Here is a 25,533-nt window from a genome sequence, read left to right as displayed (position 1 = left end):
TAATATTGATATAAACTAGTACTGAATTGCTGTTTTTTCTCAAGAACTCTAAAAGTATTTGCATCAGTCCCTGTTACATCCCTTTAAAGTTTGATGCTATCTGAAACTCCTAGAGGTGATTTTTGCACAATGTAACTCAACCTGGGATTCAAACCCAGGATGGCCTGGCTTCTAAACCTGACTTCTCCCTACTATATCCCAGTGCCTTCCTTTTTCTTCCTTCCTTCACACATCCAGTCACTCAGACATGTCTCTGGAATTGGTACCTTCTCTCATTTTCAGGCCTTTGGTTCATCTCAGATTTTAGGAATAGCAGCTTAAAGGATGTCTCTACCCTTAAGTCTGTGTTCATAACTGCTACCAAAGAGATTCCTAAAACATGGAGTCCAGCTCCGAGAAGGCTCTCCAGTCTTCCAGACCATTTAAAACAGACCACATGTCAATTACTTAGCATACGTGGAAATCTCTAGTTCCCTTTCTTCAAAGACTAAGAAGTCAAGCAGTCTTGCATATCATGGTTTGCCTAGTTGCAAACATGGTTTGCCTCTTACAAACTACTTCCATGGACATGTAAGTAGTAGAGTTTTAATTTACTCCTTCACAATTATTTTGTGAGGTAGAGTTTGGGTTTTGTCGTTATTGTTTGTTTTTAATGAAAAAAAGTTTTAGCTAAAACTCAGCTAAACAAGAAAAATGCCTAGTTAATGTATCTTCAGATCATTTTAGACAAATCAATTCACAGCACATGTATTATGCCACTAAAGCTTGAAGGTGCAAAAGCAGGAGAGGAAATGATCATCTTTTATCCTTTTTAAGACTAAGTAGAATTCCACGTGGGGAGGAAATGATCTTTACAAAACCAGGTGGATGAACAATTTTGGTTGTGGAAAGGTAGCTAGAAAAGGCTAGAGGTAAGAGAGAGAGATGGCTAAACTCTCAGACTTTCTAAGAAAGGAAGTAAAACTTTGAGGTGGGGCAGAATGAGTCAAGTGGAAGCAAAGGAAAGAAGCCCAGTGAGATGTACCAATCATAGGAATTGGAGCCCAGTTGAAGAGAGAATTCATGAAAACTGAAGATTTTAATAACCAGGATAACTTATTATTGTTTAAGTTTAACTTGGCTGAGAGTTTTATAACTCCCTTTTGATTATCCCTATATCTTCACATATAGCCTATTGGGGGGAAAATGCCAGCAAGGTGGAAAATAGACTTTTAAAAATATTTTCCATATTCCATATTCCCTTTATTTTCTATCTCTGCATAACATTTTTACTTAGTAAAATTAAATTTTACTAAGTAAAAAATTAAGTTGGTATAATTTTTTTATTGTCTTAGATATAAATTTTTAAAAATCATTTTAAAAATGATTTTTAAAATTTTAACTGAGTACATAGTAAAGCACAAGTTTTATTTAAGTGTATCTTCTTTGTGATTATATTGGAAGATGATGTCCTAAGAGGAAGGCAGGACCTAGGCCTTGAATGATATTCTTATACCCACGTTAAGTAAGAGAGAGCTTTACTGATCAGAGTTCTTTAACACAGATTCAAATAGCAAAGCTCAGAGACTCCCCAGGTCTGTTTTGTGGTTAAGGCAGCAAGTATGTTAGTATATATTGCCTAGAGCCTTCCCTGCCCCATATACTAGTAGCGAAAAGTGATGAAAGTAAACATGACAACATGGTTCAGGACTGGCTAGGTTGCTTCATGATAATGAAAAACAACAACAACAACAAATCCTCTTGACCATTATTCACTTAGTTCATTCTTTTCCCACATACCGAACAAATAAATGTCTATTCTTCCAAGATTATAGGCAGTCACTACATCACACTTAAAGTCCAGTACTTCTGAGAGATGTTCAGTCTAGATATGATTCTTTTTGATCTACAGACATCTGAACTGATCTACCTTGCCCTGCTGTTTCATAGCACAGGAAAACAGTAATAACGTCTTCAATTTGAAACCAGGAAGAATGAGACATATGTAAGCCTCTTGCCAATAGCAATTCTGAAATTTTTCCAGGTACATTTCTGAGTAGGGTTTATACCCTGGAAGCAAGAAACCTTCTTTGACAGCCCTTATTTCTACTCTTTTAAAAAAAAATTTTTTTTTAGTTGTAGATGGACATAATACCTTTATTTATTTTTATGCGGTGCTGAAGATTGAGCCCAGTGTCTCACACGTGCTAGGCAGGCACTGTACCACTGAGCTACAGCCCCAGCCCCTTATTTCTACTCCTGAGAGTACTGTTACCACTGTTGTTCAGGTTCCTGGATCCACTCTCTAGGAGGGATCTTCATGGGCCATGTGAAGCTTGTCTTCAGCCTCACATTATCAGTCTCTATCAATCTAGGTTCATGAGTGTATTGGACCATAGTAATCTCTCACAAACTCAGTATACTCCTCATCTATTTGATTCTTGAGAATTCCGTATTCTAGTTACCATATCTCTTGTCCTTTCTAAGACTTGATTCTTTGCTGTCTTGCTTCCTTACCTCTTTATGAATTTAAGAGAGCTTCTATGGAAAAAAATTATACCCTTAATCTGATTCCATTTGTCAGTTTAACATTAAAATTTTTAGCAGTGAGTGTGATGTTTGTGATGAGTCCTAATGCCTTCACATTCAAGGGCTTTCTGATTTTATTTGTTGTGTTTGGGGTTTTCCCTTCATCTGTTTGAGCTAGTATGACAAAATACCATAGACTGCATAGCTTATAAACAACAAAATTTTTTTCTCAATGTTCTGGAAGCCCAAGATCAAGGTACATGCAGATTGATGAGGTATCTGATGAGGCCTCACTTCTGGTTCATAGATAGCCATCTTCTCACTGTAACCTCACAATAGTAGAAGGGAGAGGCTTTCATGGGTCCCCTTTATAAGGGCACTGATCCCTGCCTAATAGTGTCATCTGTGGGGAGATTAGGATTTCCATATATTAATATAGAAGGAACACATTCAGACCATAGCAGGTTTAAAACCTTTCTAACTTTGCAAGGCCTAGAATTTCTAGACTCTCTCTATTCTCTTTCATTTCTGTTTGCAACCTGGCCATTTCTGTCCTGAGCTCATCTCTTTGTGATTCCATTGCTGGAAGCCAACAGCAGCAAACATATACTACTGAACCTCATCTTCTAGAGCTACAAATTTATTAGGTTTATGATCCACCTCTCAAGTAGCCTCAGGCAACTGCTTTACCTAGATGCTTGGACATTTCAAAATGAATCCCTATTTTTGTAGCTTTCAAATGTCTAATTTTAATGCCTGACCACTAATCCAGGGCACAATATTTTTGGTTTTTACTAGAACCATTTTTCTATTTACAAGTATCTACATTAGTATATAAAGTAGGTCATATTGCCTGTTGTAATCCTGGGTTTACTTCTTGTCATGCTACATGCCAGTATCTGTCATAAAGGGGCTCTGTTCTACATGGTCACTCAGGGATCCAGGTTGATAAAGATTCCATCATCTTGCATCTGCAACATTGTAACAAGTCAACCCAAAACCTACTGGCTTAAAAAAACAATGATTCTGGCAGTTGACTGAGTTTCCTGCAGGGTGAGCCTGTGATCACATGTGCAGCTGCATTTAGAAGGGGAGTTGCAGGGCTTGGGAGAGAACCTCAGCTGCAAACTCTGGGCAGCTTTCTCACCACGTGGTCTTTCCTCCACGAAGAGACTAGACCAGTTTCCTTACATGGCATCAGGAAGGCAGATTCCAGTAAACAAGCTTTTTCAAGCTTCCCTTTTGTTGATGTCATGTTAGCCAAAGAAAGTCAGAGCCAAACTCAATGTCAGTATAGGAAGGGGCTACACAAGGGCATAGATTCTGGGATGTACAACTCATTGATTATGTAACAGTCTACCACAACTATCAGATCAGGATTCTGCAGGCATTTTTTTTCAACTGGACAGTACTTTAAGCTTTGCAGGCCATATAGTCTCTACTGCAACTTCTCGGCTCTTTTATTAAATAGAAGCAGTATATAAACAAATTGAGCATAGTTCTGTCCAGTGAAACTCTATTTTCAGTAATAGGTAGTGGCCTCTCACTGATCTTTATTCAGTCTTTGCAGCAGCAGGAGACAGATCGTTCTTCTACGCACAATGCTACCTTTAGCACAATGGCCAAACTAGTCACATGGCCAAACCAAACAGCAAGGGCAGGGAGTACAATTCAGCTTTGTGGCTTTAAGAGGAGGGAACTGGACATGGGTGGCCACTAGAAGTCATAACTCAGGAACCACCTTCAGAGATATCCAGTCAAATCATCCAAGGACCAGGCATTGGTATAAGCACTGAAGAAAAGGGACATAAAACTATTGCTTTTGTGGAGCACATATGATCAGTGCCTAAGAGGGGGAAGCACCGCAGGCACCTCTGCCCTGGAGCTGGCAGTTCTCATCTTCTTATCTATGCACTTGGCTTTTTTGCCACCTAGGCTTGAGCAACCTAAGCATATGACTTTTCTGGTAACTGATTCTTTGTAGGTACTGTTTAGGTGTTTGTCAGGGAATAAGTGAAATGATTGAATAACCAAACCATCAAACCAAAGCAAAGAGTTCCTTTACATTTCCGGAGTCAGGGTACATATGCCTAATTTCTCTTAGGTACCTAGTTTCCTAATCACTACAGCTGCACTATGCAAAGGCTTCAAGTTGTGAGTTGTTGCTCCACATGGGAAAGGAGACAAGGAGAGAAGCCATGGATTCAAGTTTGTTTCATCCATTTTCATTGTGGGGACAAGGAACACCCAGCAAAATCTCTCTCCAGAGTCCAGGTTTTTGGCCAGAAGAAAGAAATACCTTAAAAGCTTAAGCTAATTTGCTTGCTTTTGAATCTCTCTAGCAGTTAACAGAATTCATCAACTTGCCTTGTCTTTATTATCTTAGAACAGTACATGTTCTCATTTCATAATACCTGAAGATGACTCTAAATGCCTGAAGATGATGTTAAAAAGGATGACTATATAATTAGGAATGTTTCTCAAAGAGTATCCATTTTGTTTTAGATTCATGAGCTGAGCCATTTTAATTTCAAGTTTTATCATAGTCAAGTTCATTTCTTACCTAGAACAAATAGAGGAAATTCAGGATACAGAATATTTTAAAACAGGTATTTTTGGAAAACAATGCATTTGGAAAATGTGTCTATGGAGAATATAGATACAACAAATTGACTCATTTTGCTGTAAGAAGTTTATAATGTAGTGATTGAGTCAGGTACACAAAACAAGTAACTAATATTCAAACAATAAAATTCATGATCAAGTATAAATATGGTTTAAGTGCTTTTAGACTTAGGTACAGGTGTCAAACTGAGGAAGGGAATAGAAAGATTAAAGAAGTGCTTCATGGAATAGGAATTCTTTAAACTGCATGTGAAAGATACACAGGACTTGTATGGGGGAAAGCATATTCTAGGAACCAGGAATGATGAATGGCAGACAAGGTTTACGTTAGAACAGTAGCCTGGCAGAGCTGGAAGATCTGATAACACCTGGGCTGTAGGGGAGGAATAAAAGGAAGAGGCAGAAATGACATTGTGGAGAGCCATCCTCACGCGTGACTGGGCGACTCCCGGTTTGGGTCTGAGGCTTCTGGCTGTGTCAGAACTTTCCCGGCCCTCTCCTGATGAGAAAACCCGTCCGTGTGGGGGTGTGACTGACCACTGACCCCGGGGGCCCAATCACTGACCCTGACCTTGGAGTGCGGCCCCCCCTCAACCTTCATTGGATGGAATTCTCCCCTGAATTTCTTGTTCCCCAATAAAAGGCTACTTCCTGGCGTGCTCGCTCTCTCTCTCTCTCCTGCTAGCCCTGAGTAATCCTTGCTGCCCTACGGGTGGTTCGAGGTTGGAGCCAGAGAGGGGAGCCGTCTCGGACCTGGTCATAGAAAAAGGTAACTGAGTCTGTGTGTTTTATTTCGATCTCTGCTAGCTAACTTTTATGCCAAGAACCTCATTAATGAAACCAATGCACAGGCCGCATGGTGGAATTGGCGCCCACAAGGGGGGCATTCTAGATTAGCTAGATTGAGTGGGAGCGCGCTATAAAGATAAGATAAAGGAAGTGGTGACAATTTAGAGTCACAAAAGTACCTGGAGCTATTGAAGGAAAGAGACGTTAAATTAATTAAAATGGGAAATTCAACTTCTACGGATAAGGAAATGTATCTGACTATTTTAGACAGTATAATTAATCAGAAAGGAAAACAGATAAAGAAAGCTCAGTTATTACAATTCTTAAAGATTGTAGGTGAATACTGTCCTTGGTTTTGTGAACAAGAGTCTCCAAATTTATCTACTTGGGAGAAATTAGGAAGAAAGTTACAAAAGGTTTATCTTTCTAATGAACTACCTGGAGGCATAGAAAGTATTCAGAAAACTTGGACAGCTCTAGAAGTTTGTCTTTTTGAGTATATGGGCCAAAGTTTGTGGCCCCCTGAAGACCTGTTAAAAGGCATGCAGAGGGCGATTAAGTCTATTCAAATGGAAAATCCGCCTGAGGCTAAGTTAATTCCCTTTCCCTTAAGCCATTTAAAAACAAAGACGCTAGGGGCCAAACCAAAAGTTAGGAATGTGACCTTAAACTTGCAAGACCAGGCTAGCCCACAGGGAGATTATAGGGACGAATATCATAGAGAAGAAACCTCCAAAATCCTAGAAAGCCCTCCGGAAGAGGTAGAGGATCTTCCTGGAGAGGAGAATCCGGAAGAGATTCCTAGAGGGGCACAGAGTTCTTCTCAGCCACATGGCTTAGAAGCCCAATTTCAAAATGGCGACAGCGCAGAGTCTGACCATGAATCGCAGTCTGAGGGAGAAGAATCAGACGTTGAAATTCAGGACTTACAGAGAAATCTTAACAGGCTGCATTTAACACCGCCTGCCCAGGCTATTGGAATTCGGCCAATACCTGCTAAAAGGACAAAATTTAACAGGTACGCTGGATTAACAATGACTTTTCTTACCCCATTCCAGCGAGGTATTAAGAAAGCACAGGAAGATGGGGAGGATACTAGCGGTTTTCAACTTTTTCCAGTTTTTGAGCAAGTTAATGAGCAAGATCAGAGAGTTAGAGTTCATGCTGTAATCCCATTTAAAACCATTAAGGAACTAAAAAGTGAATGTGAGACATATGGTCCAAATTCGCCTTTTGTACAGAGTCTGATAGAAAATATTTGCTCACAGCCCCACGTTGGGCGCCAATTCCACCATGCGGCCTGCGCATTGGTTTCATTAATGAGGTTCTTGGCATAAAAGTTAGCTAGCAGAGATCGAAATAAAACACATAGACTCAGTTACCTTTTTCTATGACCAGGTCCGAGACGGCTCCCCTCTCTGGCTCCAACCTCAAACCATCTGTAGGGCAGCAAGGATTACTCAGGGCTAGCAGGAGAGAGAGAAAGTGAGCACGCCAGGGAGTAGCCTTTTATTGGGGAACAAGAAATTCAGGGGAGAATTCCATCAAATGAAGGTTGAGGGGGGGGGCGCACTCCAAGGTCAGGGTCAGTGATTGGGCCCCCGGGGTCAGTGGTCAGTCACACCCCCACACGGACGGGTTCTTTCATCAGGAGAGGGCCAGGAAAGTTCCGACACAGCCAGAAGCCTCAGACCCAAACCAGGAGTCGCCCAGTCACGCGTGAGGATGGCTCTCCACATGACATCCAGGTCCCCTGGATGCTGAATATGGGCAGGATTTCTGAGGGAGTCAAGAAAGAAGCCCAGTCACCCTGAAGTTGCTTCCAAACATCACACTCACTGTTAAAAATTTTAATGTTAAACTGACAAATGGAATCAGATTAAGGGTATAATTTTTCCTTATACACTCTCTTAAATTCATAAAGAAGTAAGAAAGCAAGATAGCAAAGAATTATGTCTTAGGGCAAGAGATATGGTAACTAGAATACAGAATTCTCAAGAATCAAATAGGTAAAGAGCATACTAAGTTTCTGCTTCCAAGTGTAAGTCTGTGGTCTTGTGTATACTCTCTCCAGTATTGCTTCATGTGTGCAGAATTAGAATAGGTTCATTACTTGTCAGGCAAGCACTAGCTTTGTTCCTTCATCCAGGAATTGTCAGTCTTTCTTCCTTTATTTGCTGTCCTAACATTCATAAATGGCCTAGTCTTGAACTAAATTGGTATTGCAAATCATCAGAACCAACATTCCCAAGCACAAAGAAGTTCTTGCCCCAACCCTCAGGTAATACTGGCTGTGAACATGATGTCCTTGGAGTTGTTTTTCACATAGTGCTGTTCTGTTTTCAAATATTTATCCATTTAGGCAACATTGGTATTTAATGCTGAAAGGACATCAGTTCTGCTGGCCTGGTACCTGGCTTCTGAGATAGAACTTTTTTTAGGTCCACCTTCTCATGATAGAAAAATTCATTTTGACTCTAAACAAATTGACTTATCTAAAATTCTTTCTACAAGTTATTTGAGTACTTCAGGGGGCAGGGTTATGAATTGTCTTGTTGGTGTCTTAAGGGATGCTGTTTGTGCCCAGCAAGGAAGGTGGGCACTCACTCCTGTAGTAGTAAGTGAACACTCACGTGCCTGAAAATGTTTTGCACATTGCATTTCAAGTCCAGAGTCTCAGGGTTTTTTCCAAAGAGATTCATATGTGTTCACAAAGCTGGCCCCATGGCTGCACTCCAGCTCATACAGGGTTATTTGCCAAATCCAAAGAAGCAGAGAATGAAGACACTCATGCCCCATCATCCGTCATTTTTTTTTTCTGTGATCCTTACAGCTGGATATTGAAAAATCTGGAATTGATTTTTGTTTTCATTTTAAGTCAGCTGAATTGCCTGTACACATGAATATAAAAAATATAACCAGGAAGTGTTTGTGGTATTGAATCAGAATTTGAGACATTTGAAGTCAGCCATTTCAGTAGTGTTCTTACTTCTTTTTAATCAGATTCTGAATATTCTTTTTTGCAGGTTGTGTTCCTCACTGGCTTTGGCTATGTGTATGTGGATGTTTTCCATCAGTGTAGCACAGTCTTCATCACTGTGGCCCCAGAAGGAAAAGCAGGATCTATTTTAACCAACACCAACAGGTAGACCTCATAATTTTCCTAGTAATAGAACAGTAAGCTTTCCCTTTATAAAGTTGTAAATCTGTTATTTAACCATTCTTTCTCATCCCCATATACTCTGAAAACTTTGGATTAATTTTTGTGTAATCTATAAGTTAGAGATAGTAATTACCACTCAGCCTCTATAATAGGTAGCAATATCATTCTTGGGTCCTCCTTCCAGTTCTTCTGTGATAAGTATAACAAACTAATTTACAAACTGAGACATGTGTCTCAGAATTATACCATTATTGTTAGTGTGAAATATAAGTTAACGTTTCTATGTTCACATGACGGCTTAGTAATCAGCCTTAGCAAGTAGAGCTACATCAAATGTAAATATACCACAAATTAAAATTAAAAAAAAAATAGTAAGAACAACCATACAGTTATAAGGTTCAATATTGCCCTCTTCTAGTTGTTTTTTTTTTAATATTTATTTTTAGTTGGACACAATACCTTTATTTCATTTGTTTATTTTTATTGGTACTGAGGATCAAACCCAGGGGCTCGCACATGCTAGATGAGTGCTCTACCACTGAGCCACAACCCCAGCCCCCTCTTCTAGTTTTTTAACCATTAGAGTAAAGGTATGTTTGTAAAATAATATATTCAAGAGTTATTTCAGTTTGTTTCTTTTTTCTCTTTCAATGTGTTTAGGATATCCATTTAAAACACACACAAGTAAATAAATAAATATACCTCTTAGAGCCACAGTTTTGACCTGAGTGTTGCCATCAGGTTTTAAAAACATGAAATAGGCAAAGGATTGATATCCTAATTTAAAAGAACTCAATCGAGGTATGGTGGCACATGCCTGTAATCCCAGGAGGCAGGAGGATCGTGAGTTTAAAGCTAGCCTCAGCAACTTAGCAAGGTCTTTAGTAACTTAGCAAGACCCTGTCTGTAAATAAAAAAAAATTTTAAAGGGTGTGGGGGAGGCCTGAGAATGTGCTTACTGGTTGAGCACCCCTTGGTTTGATTCCAAGCCATATAATATCCCAAAAATTTTAAAAATAAGTCAAAGAACTCATATACTTCAAGAGGAATAATACAAAGATAACCCCTTCTTTCAAAAACTTAATTAAAGGCCAAAGATATGAACAGAAAATCTAAATCTGAGAGGAGGAAATATAAGTAATCAAAGGAATAGAAGCTTAAATAAGATATTATTTATCAAATTAACAATGGTGATCCAATGATAATCCATAAGTCTGGAGGAAATGTAAATTGGTGCCATTTCCTGGAAAGCACTTTAGCAATATATATTGAGTTTTAAAATGCCTTTGTCTTAAAAATTGCACTTTTAAGTGTTAAGGAAATAAAGAAGTAGGGAAAGATAAACAGAGAGTTGTTTATTATATTGCTAAATATAATGGCAAAATATTCAGGGTACAAATGTCCATCAGTAGGGAAATAGATGATACATAAATGTACCACAAATGGTACATCACAAAAAATAAGTGTTATAGAATTTTAATGAACTAGATAATGCTTTACTTTTGGTTATATATAATATATATATACATAATATAATCAAAATATATATTATAATATATATATAATATAACCAAAAGTGAAGCAGGCTAAACATAATATTAAAGATATAAATATCCTGGTTATGTGTTATCTGTACATATAGACACATACATATATTATGTATATACACATATTTTCATATTTGTATATAGATATATAAAATAAAAATTGAAATAAGACTGAAAGAAAAAGAAATAATCAAAATTGTTAATGTATGTGGGGTTGTAAGTTATTTAATAAATTCTGTATTTTAACTTTCTGTAATAGCATTTATTTATTTTATCATCATAAGATTAATTTAAATTAGAATGTAAAGTAATAACGTTAACTTGCACACTTTCATTTAAAGCCCTTTTTTATAAAAAAAAGTTCTGCACTTCTCATGATGGCTAAGAACTCATTCGTTTGGATGCTGCTGATTTGAATTTATAGTATTTCAAACAATATTAGAATGTTTATTTGCCCAAAAGTGTTTTTAAAAAGAATTTTTAATTGTATAGCCCACATTTCAAACCTACACAGCAATTTTAGAGACATTTTATTTACAGCATAAATATTAATAACAATAACTACAACCTATATATTTGGTGGTAGAAATAAAAACAGTCCAATTAACTACTTACACTTACTTGATTCATTTATTCAACAAATATTTTTAAGTGCCTTCTGGATGACAGTTGCTGTTCTAGGGTTAAGGATCATCAATTAATAAAAAGACCAAAACCCCTGCATTTGAGATTATATTCTCATAGGTTTAGAATGGGGAGGTACAGAAAATAAATATAACTTGTTTGTAGGTTTATAGGCCCTACCTGTCTATAGTATTTTATTACCTCCTAGTTAGTACATTTAAATTACTAATCCACCAAATGGATTAATCCACTGATGGTGTCAAAGCCCTAAGGATCCAATCATTGCCTAAAAGTTCCATTTTATAGTATTTCAAACAATATTATAATGTTTATTTGCCCAAAAGTGTTTGCCATACTGGGGACCAATTTGGGGGCAAGATTCCAGATCCAAGCCACAATATACAGGATGTCTCGAAACGTTTTGGTCTGAACAGCTGGTAGGATGTGGTTACCATTGACTAAGATGGGAAAAACTGTATGTAGGTTGAGGGATAAGATCAGGAATTTGATTACAGATAGGGCAAGTTGAATATCATTCAGCCATCTAAACCACTATATGGATAGGCTATTAAATATACAGGATTGGAGTTTCAGGAGGAGCTCTTGGCAGCAGCATATGAGTGGTATTTCAAGTCATGAGATTAGTCATAAACTCCCCAAGGAGGTCAGCGGAGGTGGGGAAGAGAAGAGGATTGTGAGCTGAGCGCCATCACTTTAAAAGAACTGGGAAAAGATTTGCACAGCTGACTGAGGAGGAGTAAACAGAGAAGGAGAAGATCTGAGAAAATATATGCAAAGAAAGTGTGTCTAGGAGGAGGGAGTTACCAACAATGTCACATACCATTAGCAACTTGCATAAGCACACAACTGAAAGTCTATCATTTGCTTTAGCCAAATGGAGGTCACTGGAAGCCTTGACAAGAGTTGTTCTGTCCGATTGGTGGGGACAAAAGCCTACCTGTAGGAAGCTTTAGAGAGAAAGCAAGGAGAGGAATAGGAAAGAATGCATATAGGAAACGCTTTGGAGTCTTTGTATAAAAGGGGTCATAAAAGTGAGTGGTAGAGGTGTTTTCTAAGAGAAGAGAACTAACCACACACTGATAAGCTTCTATTATCTAGGGAAAAGATGTTGTAGGACAGGGCTGTGTCACTGGAGTGATGGCCTTGAACAGGCGAGTGCAGAGGGTCATGCTGCACTTGGAGGGCCCTCCAGAAGAACAAATGGTTCCCTTCCAGAAAGCAAGCAGGGGAAGGGTGCTGGCAGGGGCAGTTAGAGGTAGGCTTCTTGTTGAACTTTCTTCTGCTAGCCTTGCATTTTCAACTTAAAGGGTCTTAGTTATTTATCTTTGTGCCTTGTGATCATCATGACAGAGAATTAGTGCACAAAAACTAGAGGGACTTGGGAGGAAAATCTGGTGTTGATAAGGGAAACACACACAGAAACATGACAGGAACTTGTAATAATCCCATTGGGAACATTTCCCAATACTGTTCGACTGTGGCTGGCTCTGTCCAGACACGATGTACTGAAAGTTGAGTTCTTGTTTGTTTCTTATGAGAATCTGATGTCCCATCAGGAGTTGTTTAATAAGACACTATCATTTAAAAAGAAACATGAAAGAAAGAAAAGGGGGCTAATGTCCTTTATTCTTTCTCCTCTAGAACTCTGGAGAAGACCATTACCTTTAGAATGTTCATCACCCAGTTGAGCCTGGCAGTATCGGATGATCTCACCCACCACAGAGCATCATCTGAACTCCTGAGGCTCACACTGGACAATGTTTTTCTGCACATGGCTCCTGTGGCTGGCATTCTTCCGGGGGAGGAGCCTGCTGCCGCTCTCTTTCAGCTTCACTGTGTGGAGGTGTATTGTGGGGATCTGCAGTTGGACAACCAGCTCTATAACAAGTCCAACTTCCACTTTGCTGTCTTGATCTGCCAGGGAGAAAAAACAGAACCTACTCAGTGTTCCAAAGGGCAGAGTCTCCTTGCCTCCAGCAGAGATCTGGAAGAATACAAGGAGAACTGCTTTATCAAGGTCCGCGTCACCTTAACTGAGGGCAAGAGTGTCCCACTGGATGTCAACGAGTTCAGCTTTGAATTGAAACCTGCCCGATTATATGTGGAAGACACATTTGTATACTACATCAAAACCTTGTTTGATACTTACCTTCCTCACAGCAGGCTGGCTGGTCACCCCCCACAGCTCTCTGGGGGAAAGCAGGTGCTACCTCTGCAAGTGAGACAACACGCCAGGGCTTTGGTGAATCCAGTGAAGTTACGGAGACTGGTGATCCAGCCAGTGAATCTGCTTGTCAGCATCCACGCATCTCTCAAGCTATACATAGCCTCTGACCACACTCCACTCTCCTTCTCTGTGTTTGAAAGAGGACCCATCTTCACCACTGCGAGACAGCTTGTGCATGCCCTGGCAATGCACTATGCTGCTGGTGCCCTCTTTAGAGCAGGTAAGGACACAGCAGATGAGGGTCTGTGATGACAATGACATGCTCTGGGGTAGTGGTTGAGCAATCAGTGAGAGGTGGAACATGTGGGCAGTTAAATATGCATCCAAACCTAGACTCTGCTGCTTTTAGATGTAAGGCCTTGGGCAAGTTATTGAACCTCCCCAAGTCTCAGTGTCCTCATCTATGTAGTGGGTTTTAAGATTTTTGTGAAGACCACATGAAAGTATGTAAAGTACCCAACATTTGGCTTGGCACTTAATGAACACTCAAGCAATAATGGCTGTAATATTTTTGCTATTATATGACGTAGAATTTAACTCAATTTAGCAAAAACTTTTTAGCAACATGCAGTCACAAAACCCTTTTTAGCATGTTAATGCAGCCAGGAAAACTAGCCCAGGCCCTCTGCTCCTGGGCCTAAAAGAAATCCAGTACTTGGTGATTAGTTTTCTTCATTTCTATTCATGAATACCTGGAGGTGAGAAATTCAGAGGATTTCTGTGCTAAGATGCACAAAGAGCCCCCTGCCTGCTCTGTGCCATGCTGCCTGTCTAGACGGATTGCAAAGAGAAGGCTGTCAGTGTCTCAGCCCCTCTATAGACCCAACTCCAAAAAGGAAGAATGGCCATTGCTCATCCTGACCACCCTCTAGTGCCAGGCAGGTGGCCTCCGGTAAGCCAGAGGTTGCCGTTTCTCAGGGGCTCAGTGGGAGAGGTAAGGCTTCCCTTTTCAGTCTGGCTGGAAAAGTCTGCAAGGAGTGGTTTGATATGTGTACAAAAATCTTATATGGGCAGTACTGTGCACCAAAGATTGAGTGTTGGGAACCATGTGGTGTCAGAATACTTTATGGTAATCAGCATCAAAGCCTGTGTTCCTGAGCCAAGTTCACTCTAAAGTAGTTTATTTGATAGTCTGTCTCCTCATGGCCCCAGGAATTCAAGCAGAGCACCATCCCAGGTAGGCATCATCAGCCTTCTCCAGGAAAGAACATAGAAGTCTAACTTTCTGAAAGTGACAAAGGAGAGAACATCTCTCCTACCCTCTTTGTGACCATGTACTTGGTTAATGCATTCCCATAGAAGTATCAGATTGTAGCAATAAAAGGCCCATGTTATCACTGTGAGATGCCAGTAACCAGCCATGTTGGTAAGATTACATTTTCCTGCAATGAAAGTCCTAGAGTTAAGAGAGCTATCCAGACTCCTTTATAAAAGAAAACGACAAGATCAGGGAGAAGGCCCTGCCAGACCTGTTGTTTTGAGAGCTTGCACAACAATGAAGAAAATGTTTTCCTCTTGCTAAGAAGTCATTTAAAAATAAGCAGTTAACATTTCAAATTTAATAGATGGGTATATTTACAAACCATTCCAGAAACATACCCTTTCAGGCAACTTTTCTTTTAACATGAGAAGCAGACATGTAGGTTACTGAGCTCTGATCTGAGGCCAGGGGAGGAGTAAGACTCTGTGTGGTCACTGGGTGATGCCAAGGTGCGGGAAGCACCCATCTGTTAATGAGCTGGAGGAGAAACCCCACCTGTGGCCCCAAGTAACCATGGCCCCTGCAGCTTGTGTGCTAAAAGTGATCTCTTCGTTTTGTTTTTAATGAGGTTTCACAAGAACATTCTGTTTGTAGTTTCTGTAATCACCTAAAAATCCTTTTGCTGTCCCAATCTCACTGTATACCAAGACAAGAAATTCTAATACAGAGAGCCAAGTTTTTAGAGCCTGTTGGAAACTCTGTCACTAAAAATCTATGGATTATCTGAAAGCAAGCAGTGATCCAAGGAGTAGGATATGGACAGATGGCCAGAGGTGCCAAGCCTCTGGCCAGGTAGAGAAGTCTTGAAGAGATTGGGCCAGCAGGGCGAGGGCTGGCCTGGGAGCGAGCACATTGTATCTCACTTGGGTCAGCTTTCATCCACTGGACTGGAGGAGAAGGTTCCTGGCCACAGTGGTAAAAAACACCCTGACCTCATTTCTAGGGAAGTTTGTGGAGTCATTTGAAGAGTTTTTAAAAATAAGTAAATGGTAATTTGAAATGAGTAACCCTATTCGAAAGAAAGAATGTGGGCTTGAGAATTTCCTGAGGTCCCTGTCTACCTCCAAGTCTCAATTTCATGGGAAGCCAGACAGACTCCCTTTGTCGACCAAATTTCCAAACAACTATGCAAAAGATAAGCTGGGCCCTCTGTATCTGCACGTTCTGCATCTTCAGATTCAACCAACTACCAATCAAAAGTATTTGAAAAAAGAATTGTACTTGTACTGAACATGTATATACTTTTTCCTCATCAGTATTTCCTATAAAATATGGTATGACTCTTTGACATAGCTTTTACATTTATTATTAGGTATAATAAGTAATCTAGAGATGATTTAAAGTTTATAGGATAATGTGTACAGGTTACATGTGAATATTATGCCATTTTATATAAGAAACTTGAGCATCTTGTTATCTTTGGGGGACCTAAAACCAACCCTTTATGGATACCAAGGGACAACAATGTTTGCTTTTGGATGAAAATAATTAAAAGCAATATCCTTGGGTACTTTCTGCACTTTTCTGGCCAAAGCAGTTACTACTGAGATGTACCTCTGGTCCACAAATAGCCTTCCACCACTCATACCTTCCAGATATTCTCAGACCTGTTACTTAACTGAGGATCTGTCACAATGCTGTCCTCCAAAGGCTTACTGTTGAGGGAGGGTGCTCCCACGTGGCTCTTTAATCCCACACCCTTCCCACAAAAGGGGCCCAGCACCAGCCTGGGGGGCTGGCAATGTGTTCCTAGAGGAAGTTGCCTTTCAGATTCCGCCTCCCCTTGGCCCTTGGCCCACTCCTGCCCCTGTAGTTTTCTGGGCTCAGAGTCCCGCATCCCCACCCCAGGCAGAAGGGGAAGGTCAGTCTCTGCCAGACCTGCACCACAGCCTCATTCCCATGAGGCAGCCATGGCCAGGCTGAGCTTAAGTAGGTAACAGGATCCAAAACTACCCCCTGGGACATCAACTGGGAACACTTGCTAACCTAATCAGTATGTCCCTGTTGCTGATGTTTACACAACCAAAGCTGGGGTTGAAGGGGAGATGTTTGTCTGGCTCTAATCCTGCTCTGAAGGGAAGCACTCAACTTGGTAGGATTGGGAAAAATTAAAAATAACTCCTCTATCCTTGTCAAAAGTTTGTGTCCCCTTTACAGCACCCCATTTAGCATCTGGCCTCTCCCCCTGCCCTGTGCAGTTCAGGAGGAACTTCCCTGCCTGGGAGCACCTGCAGCCCAAAGCGCAGGCCGGCTGGAGGGAGCCCCCTGCACATGGATCCCTTTTACGGGAGTCCAGGAGGCTCAGGCAATTAAGTCATATTAAAGCCATTTGTGAGGCTGCCAGAGGATCACTTTGATTTATAAAGTATGAAAGTTCACCATTTATGAATTCACAGTGAATGAGTTATTTCCCATATTTTGCTCCAAAGAAGCTTATTACACTCTCAATTCTAGTGTGAAAAATGAATTGCTGGGAAAATGGGCCACTTTTTCACAAATGTTGAAAGTGCGGTAGTCGAGGTTTCAGTAACCCCTTCCTTTGGTCTGTTGCAGGCTGGGTGGTGGGGTCTCTGGAGATCCTTGGCAGCCCAGCAAGCTTGGTGAGGAGCGTGGGGAATGGGATCGCTGACTTTTTCAGACTTCCATATGAGGGACTGACCCGAGGCCCAGGAGCTTTCGTGAGTGGAGTTTCCCGAGGGACAACATCATTCGTGAAGCACATTTCCAAAGGTAGCTCTCAGTTCCTTGTGATAATGCCTTTATCTCATTCCTTCCTTATCCTACTTTTGTGAAGACCACGTTGAAGGTGTAAATGTGCTCACATCGCCTCTAGCTTGTTTGGTTTGTTAGCTTGCAGTGAAATGCTGGATTTGTAACAAAGTTCATATATAATGTCTTAGGTTTTAAACAGATCACTGCTTGCCTGCAGTGTGTGAAAATGTTTCAGAAACTTCAGAATCTTAAACCTCCCTTTGGGAAAACAAGGATTGGCTCAACTGTTATTCCGTGTGATGAATGCAGAAATATTAAAGGTGTTCAGGATTTCTGCTAAACATCAGAAATCCTACACTGTGTTGCCTCATCGTGTTTTTTTAAAATGTAGATACAGTTGTCATAACTTTCTTAAGGTTATGGATGCATTTTGACATGGAAGCCGATTTGGAGGCGAAGCAGCCAACTTTTCTCTAGCATGATACGTAAACAGTGCCATCTTGTGGCCCAAGTAGTTTCTGGGCACACAGGCCAGACTGCTGACCATAAAGAGGAGAGTGTTTTCATATTATCCGTGAGTTTGCTTGATGATATTTTGGTCAGGTTGGCAGTGGCTCGGGAACTAACAAGAGCCATCTGAGTCCCCTTTTCTTCTCAGCAGGAGGCAGAGAAAACAGGGCAAAGGCCTTCTTCCCCATAAAAGACATTTTACTGTAGACAGTGCCACAACCCTGTCATGAGTGGGCAGGTTGCGGAAGTCTCTAGAAGGCCTCAAAAGAAGATTTGAACTTGAAATATGAGAATCCAAATCCATTGAGGGCGGCGGGGGCCCGAGGTAGTGGGTAAGAAAACAGCAAGAGCAATAAGAACAAGTTCCTTGGACAGTGAAGAGGACCACTGCCCGGCCCAGGATCTTTGGGAGGCATGGGAACAGAGCTGCCCTCACCAGATGAGCCTGGTGGGGTGGGGGAGTTCTTCTGACACTGTGATCTCTGTTGTTCTAATTATAAAATATGACAACCAACACCAGATAAATTGACCTTCTGCGATAATTGAGGCAAACTTACTCACTAAATGTATTTTTACTCTTTTTCTCCTGCAGAATCTATTTGGTTCGTTGGTGTATGTGTGTTTCTTTTCAGATCACTAGAAAAAATGTGGCTGCAAAATGACATCTGCCATGTCTTCTCCAGACTAGAAGCCTGTCCTACAGTTAGTTAGTTGAGATATATGCACACTTGCTAGAGGGGTTAGGACTGTTTGAGCAAGAGGCTGAAGTCGCCATTCTTAGGACAACCAGAGTGAAGCTCCCTTCACTGCTCTCACTTGTTTTGGGTTAATATTTGGGATATTAAAATTGCCTGCGTTCTCTGTGGCACAGTAACTACTCAGAATGTCAAATGATAAACTGTAGTGTTTCCCTTTATTAAGACTGAAGTAATGAGGAGGAGATAAATTGCATTCCTAAATGAAAATATTTCTTTGTAATCTATCTAAAATACAGCAACATAACCTTAACCTTTAACATCAGAGCAGGCAAATTTTAGCCTTCAAAACGGAGCTTCATCGGGGACTTCAGAACTGCTTTGCCAAGTCTTGACAATCAGGTGATAGGATGGATCTCAAACTCTAGCCTGTCATACTCAACCCCCTTGAAGAGTGCCGTTGCCCTCCTGGACAGATGTTAATCCTTACCTCGTTTTCTTAAAACTTATACTTCACATGGCCCAGAAAGGAAGCAGTGTCATTCCCCACTGGGCATGTCCAGGAAGGACACAAATGCTGCCACTGCCCCTCTCACTCCCCCACAGCAGACCTCCAGGGCCTCCGCTCTGGAATCCAGTATGCATGTGACAAAGAGGACAACCCTGTGCTCTTGTGCCCTCAGGTACCCTCACATCCATCACCAACCTGGCCACCAGCCTGGCCCGGAACATGGACCGGCTCTCGCTGGATGAGGAGCACTACAACCGGCAGGAGGAGTGGCGGCGGCAACTGCCTGAGAGCCTGGGCGAGGGGCTGCGACAGGGCCTGTCCCGGCTGGGCATCAGCCTGCTCGGTAAGGGCTGGGCCACTCCCATCCAGTGCAGTTCTCCAAGATTGGCTGCTTTGCCTCCTCCCTGGGGATGGCTGTGAAGTTCACCTCCTTTCTGTAGCCAAAGCTGAGGCTCAGAAAGGATAATACACTTGTCCTGGTGCCCACAGTGCCTCTGTGTTCATGTAGAACAGAACCCCATTTTCAGAGCCATCACATGGTCATGACAGGCCTTCCCAGGACCTGCCTGTCAGGGATGTTGGCCCACACAGACCCCTGTGCTCTGCCTTCCTTTGCTTCTGGTAGGAAATGTAGCTTGGGCTTCCATGTGGTGCTCCAAAGCAAAAAGTTAATTGTGTGGGACCCCCCTGAGCACAGTGGCGTCCACGCAACACAGCAACATATCATCCTTTGCTCTTCACAGTAACAGACAGCCCTTCTGAAGCACTCACTGCTCCTATAGCAAGTACCATGGGCGCCTGCTGTTGTTTGAACAGCGCTTGCACAGTCTACACGTGTCATGTGAACTTTGGCGAGGAGCCTGCTTTTCCTCTTATTTATTTATTCATTTATTTATTTTTGAGATCTGCCTGACTCAGAGCAATTATTGTTTTTCAAGCAGTCAGATGGTATAGTTAGAGGTGAAAATTGCGATGGATGTTTCAAAACATTACAAATGTTTGAAAATAAGTTGCTTTGGAAAATCTATAAAAAGGAAGCTGTAAAGCTGAAAGTTTGCACTGAAGGATTTTCAAGGGTATATTTTGTTTATTTGCTTACAAAAGAATTTAAAACTGTACAGCTTGGCAACCTGCCACCCACGTGTCTGAGGGAGTGCGGGCTCTCAGAGATCAAAGTGACCAAGGCAGTGCAGAGCACAGGGTGGGAAAGAGGGGCTTGAAAGGCTCCATCCTCCCCCTGGTCTTCAGTTCCCTCTGCAGCCCCCCCCACCCCCCCACTGCATGCAGCCAGCCCAGGCTGAGGGAGGAAGTAGTAAAAAGTTACAAGTACAGGCTAAGTCACTAGAAATTGTTTAATTAATAACAGTCCATGGTATAGGACACTGTCACTTGATAATGCAAGAAAACAGGGAAGCTAGTAACCTACAACAAGGGACAGGCTGGGTAAAGGACAATCTTCTTGCTTGACTCAGCAACCCAGAGGATGTGGGTCTCCCTTAAGGAAGTTGGTCTGATAAGTGTGGACCACAGCCCTCAGGACTCTGGGCCCAAGGCTTCAGTGTCCAAGTCCTTTCTTCTTGACCTCAGCTAAGTTCTTAACCTCTAATCCTGGGTTTCTGCTTTATAAACTAGGGCTGGTAATGCTATCGCTGGGAGTAACCACAGACACAGGGTCCATGCTAGACAGACAGCACCTGTTTGTGTTGTGTTATGGTTTCAATGAGTATCCCAGCAAAGAGGCCTTTGAGTAATGGCAAGAGCATTCTTGCTTTCATTTAGTCCAATGGATTAAGTTGCTAAAACTAGAGGAATGAACCATGATGTTTTCTTAGGGCTTCAAGGTCACTATTTTGGGACTTGGGGACCTTTTTATGCTAAGAATTCTAGGCTTTAGTGCTCTCTACCCTGGACACAAGAGCTTCCTTCCCCCATCCAAGCTCTTCCGAGAGTTTTCAAATGATCAGGAAGAAGAGGTCTGGTGTGGCCATTGCATGGCCGTCTCCAGCGTGTTCCTGATTCAACTTTAGCCTAAGGATTCTACTCTCTTCCGCACCCAATGAAGCCCCAGTCACTATCTAAAAGTATGTCTGGAAATAGAGATCAGCTAGTTGAGGACCCCCGAGCTTGTCCTACTAAGGTCACTTTGGACCTGGCTCTCACTGACAGGGTAGAGCTCACAAAATACTGATCTTTGCTGTGGTCATTGTGTCTCCTATGTCTTTATCCATGCTGCTGGAGATATGGCCGTGAGCTTATGCTGTCTTTTCTCATTTCTGGTAATTTCCAGAAACCTGTGAGTTATGGGGCTGACATAAACTCCCATACTAGCCTGCCCCAGCCCTTGGGAGCTCTGGTCCCAGCCCAGCACACACCCTACTGCCATTTCTGGGCTCCTCAGAGTTCATTGTGGGTGTCTCTAGCTTGACCAAAACAACTTTCTTTCCTCCTCCAAGAGTTCTGTCTGTGTATCTCAGGACCTCTGGCTCATCTCCAAATGCCTGGTCTTAGAACTACTAGTGTGAGAGGAAGGAGAGGAGAGGAACAGGAACAACCAAGCCTCCATATATGAAAAATATAGATTTGTCACCATTCCATTCATCCCCAGAAATGGTGTTTAAAATAGCTAGATAGGATTAAATGCCTAATTGAAGTTAGAGCTGTCCTGATATAGTAGTATGAAACTCCTGGTAGGGAAATTGAAATTCTAGTTGGTCATTTCCTTCCTTTGTAATACAGAAACTTTAAGGACCCAGTCAATTTAAAAAAAAAAAAAAAAAAAGTACTTAAAGTACATTTTATGGTTGACAGAGCACTTTTTCAAGTGTCTTACTGATCTTCACAGCCCAAGGCATGAATGAAGTCAGGTGACCGCCCAGATCAAACCCTCCAGCAAGGACAAGAACCTGGACTTTTCTGCCACCCCACCTTCCCCTGAAGGGCTCTGGGCTTGAAAACAGCCAGGATACAGGGAGACTTAACAGTCAAAATTTCCAGGATAAGTGAAACATGGCTTCCACTAATGAATCTGGGTTTGGGGGATTTCTTGACTCTGTTTTTTCTGGGGATGCTGTGGAAGGTTGTGAGTCACCTGAAATCAAAGGAAATCTCCAGATGTCATGACCAGCCACGTAGCCCAACCCCAGTAAGAAGTGTCTTCCAGCTGTCTGAGAGAGGTCGCCAGGGCTCTGTGTCCCTTGAACAGGTTAGGGCTACCATGAAAGGGAAATGGGAGAAGACTGTAAATGAAGTAACCACCTGCCCCCAACCCAATTTATTAATATGACAATATTTCCAAAAGCAACGGCTTTTGAGAGAACTCTGTCGTAGCCTGTAGGATTGGCATCAGCCTTTCCCACATTTAACAAATCCGTTTCCCCAAATATCTGCACTTGACCCTCTGCCCTGGAGCCTGCACTGTGGAAGGCTGGCAGCTCTACGTCTTCATCCACTTTGTGTTCCTTTCCAGACCTGTTCCTTCTACAAACACCAAAGGTCAGGCCAGGCCAGGCCAGGCTGCTGCCTGATAGATTCATCATGGTGCTGGACCCCCACAACCGCACCCCTCCATCTCCTAGACACTCTCAGGGACTCCTCTCAGAATCCCAACAAAACAGGCCTCTCCCAGGTGGAGCTGGAGTTTCCCTCCAGTGAGCAAGGAGGAGCTATGTATAGCCACCAGAGTCTCTCCTCAGCAGTCAGGTTGACAGATTGGAATTTCAGGGTGACAGACCAAAGTTTGCATATCTCTTCTATCAAAAACTACTGCCCTGGAGTTGGGATGTTTTCCATGCTATGGTGGGTCTCCTGTGTCTGGTGAGTTGTGGATGGAGTGGTGTCCCAGTTTAGGCCTGTACTTCTGCTATTGTGACAAAAAAGTACCCAGCATAAGATTACACTGTGTGATAAGGCTGGCACCAAAATAGATCAGTGACTGAGCATCATTGCCTGATGCTGGGGACAATCACAGAGGAAGTAAAGGAGAGTCTCATAGTTTCCTTACTTCTTAAAGAAGGGCCTCCTACAGCCAAGGTGCCCAAGAAGCCCCCACTCCCCCTGCAGCCCAGCCCAGCTCTCAGAGTCCCCGGCACCCCACCTAGGAGCATCCTACCCTCCTCACCCCTGCATCACATCACAGTCCTCTCCATGTGGCCCGTGGGCCTGTTGCCAACAGACAAGTCTTGAGATCGGTTTCCATTACTTAAAGCCTTAGAGTTTAAGTACATGATAGTAAATAATTTACCAGTTGTAGGAATTAGCTGGATTAGATTTAATAAGAGGGCCTCAGCCCTGAGAGAAGTGGCCTCCCTCAAGGCAGGCTTGCAGAGGCCTGGAGTGGCTGCTAGCTTCTCTTGGTCTCTCTGTTCTCCAGCTCATCAGCACAGAGTGAGAGACTAAATAGAGAGACAGAAGAACCTGGTGACCAGTGAGGTGTCAGTGTGTGTGATGGGTGGCTTTTCTCCCATCTCTGGTGCTGAGCTGAGGACATGCAGTCTGATGACTCCTTCTCCAACTCCTGTTTGCACCCTGTGTCGATGACCAGAGCTGGTCAGGGCTCTAGGTTCCTTGCATAGGTTAGGGCTAGCGCATAAAAGGGAATGACTGTAAATGAGGGAACCATCTGTCCCCAACCCAATTTGTTTATTTATTTATTCTTTGGTACTAGGGATTGAACCCAAGAATACTTAAGCACTAAGCCACATCCCCAACCCTTTTTATTTTTTTATTTTGAGACAGGGCCTTGCTAAGTTGCTGAGGCTGACTTGGAGCCTGCGATCCTCCTGCCTCAGCCCCAGCCTCCTGAGCCACTGGAATTATAGGTGTGCACCACATGCCTGGGTATCCCCCAATCCAATTTTAATAGTCCTAATGAAAGCCACACTTGAGAAAAGACATTTCTACCAGGAATCTGGCACTAATTTAATCTATTGGTGTTTTTGTAATAATTTGCCCATTTTTGTAATCTTAAGCACAACCTTTCAGAGAAATCAGATAATGAAATGATGAAACCTGCATTCTTTAATCTGATGCTGCACACTTTACCTGACATGGAATGATTTGAGGAGAAGACCCAAAGTCCCTGCCTCTCCATTACAGGGCTGGTGGTCTCTACCCCCGACCTTGTGTGGCCACTGACCCTGGATCTTACAGGTAGAGAGCGGAGCATCTGATTCCTCAGTTCCGACAAAGTGAGGGACGCTCAGCCCTGAGATCAAGGGTGGCCTGGGCCAACCAGTAGCAGCTAGCTCCCGTCACCTCCTGACATGTCTTTAGAGGGTTAGGGTGGCATTAGTTCAGGGTGGGAAACAGACCTATCACTTCAGTTAATTCTTAGTCTGTGGATTCAGAATTTTAAATGACCCTTTCAAGACCTAAAGGACTGGAGCCCATGAACATTCAGATCCTTAACCTTTGACCTGGAGAAACCGCCTTTTGTTCAGTGAAATATTGCTTGAACTTAGCAGGTCATTAACTGAAGTCTAGAAATCTCTATTTATAAGAGATTCTGAATTGGTGACATTTAGAGTGATAGGATTTGACATATGTAAAATTTCTACCAGGGGTGTGGGGGTTTTCATTAACCCTACCAGGTTTAAGTTGAAAACAGGAAATTCTATCAAGAACTCTAAAAAATTTTTTACTTCTGAGTTAGAGAACCCACCTCTTCATTCTGAAAAAAGTCAGGACTCCTGAGGCCTTTCCTAGACTGGTCATTGTTCCCATGGAGCAAGAAGACACATCCAGACGAGTGGATGTCTTTCATTTGTAACAACCTTTAAGCTCAGTAAAGGAAATGGTGGCCCTGTCATGAAGCAGTTGGAGCAAATTAGTGAAGAAGGGTTTTGGTAGCTATTCTGAAGTGAAAAGTAAGTAGCCAAACCTCAGTTGAAGTAAGAGAGAAGGAAGTTTTTCCAAGATTGGCAGAGAGGAGAAGAGAAGAGCCTGTTTTATAAACAGGATAAGTGAAAATTTTGGTGGTTAAGAGGAGACTGTGACTCACACTCCTTGGATTCAAATCCAGGCCTAACCATTTAACAGCTGTGTGACCTTGGGAAAACTCCTTAACCTCTCTGTGCCACAGTGTCCTCTTCTGGAAAATGAGGTAAACAATGCCTGATTCAAGGGATTTTAGGATTAAATGATCTCATATAGGTGAAGCTCAAGCACTCAAGACAGGTTAGCTATAAGGAGAGACCATGATCATACCAATGGTTACTTTTATTAAATAATCATTAAATCATAATATTGATGATACTGCATTATTGATAAGTGATCATCATTATTAAAAGTGGAGGCACAGAATGAGGCTGGCCCTTTTTTCTTGCCCCACTCTTTTTTTTGG

General features: G+C 42.1%; 1 protein-coding gene across 6 annotated transcripts in view; it reads left to right on the top strand.

Annotated features, from left to right (window-relative positions):
- Window positions 1-25,533, top strand: part of Vps13b (vacuolar protein sorting 13 homolog B) — a 757,361-nt gene that overhangs the window by 722,814 nt on the left and 9,014 nt on the right. For all 6 annotated transcript variants that reach the window (XM_071602212.1, XM_071602213.1, XM_071602214.1 and 3 more), the window contains 4 exons: window positions 8,949-9,067; window positions 12,919-13,724; window positions 17,319-17,495; window positions 19,366-19,536. In XM_071602212.1, coding sequence (XP_071458313.1) covers window positions 8,949-9,067; window positions 12,919-13,724; window positions 17,319-17,495; window positions 19,366-19,536 — 1,273 coding nt within the window. The remainder of the gene's footprint in view (window positions 1-8,948; window positions 9,068-12,918; window positions 13,725-17,318; window positions 17,496-19,365; window positions 19,537-25,533) is intronic.

The sequence above is a fragment of the Marmota flaviventris genome, chromosome 15 (genome assembly GCF_047511675.1).
Source record: "Marmota flaviventris isolate mMarFla1 chromosome 15, mMarFla1.hap1, whole genome shotgun sequence".
NCBI lineage: Eukaryota > Metazoa > Chordata > Mammalia > Rodentia > Sciuridae > Marmota > Marmota flaviventris.
This window is presented reverse-complemented; position numbering and strand designations above follow the sequence as displayed.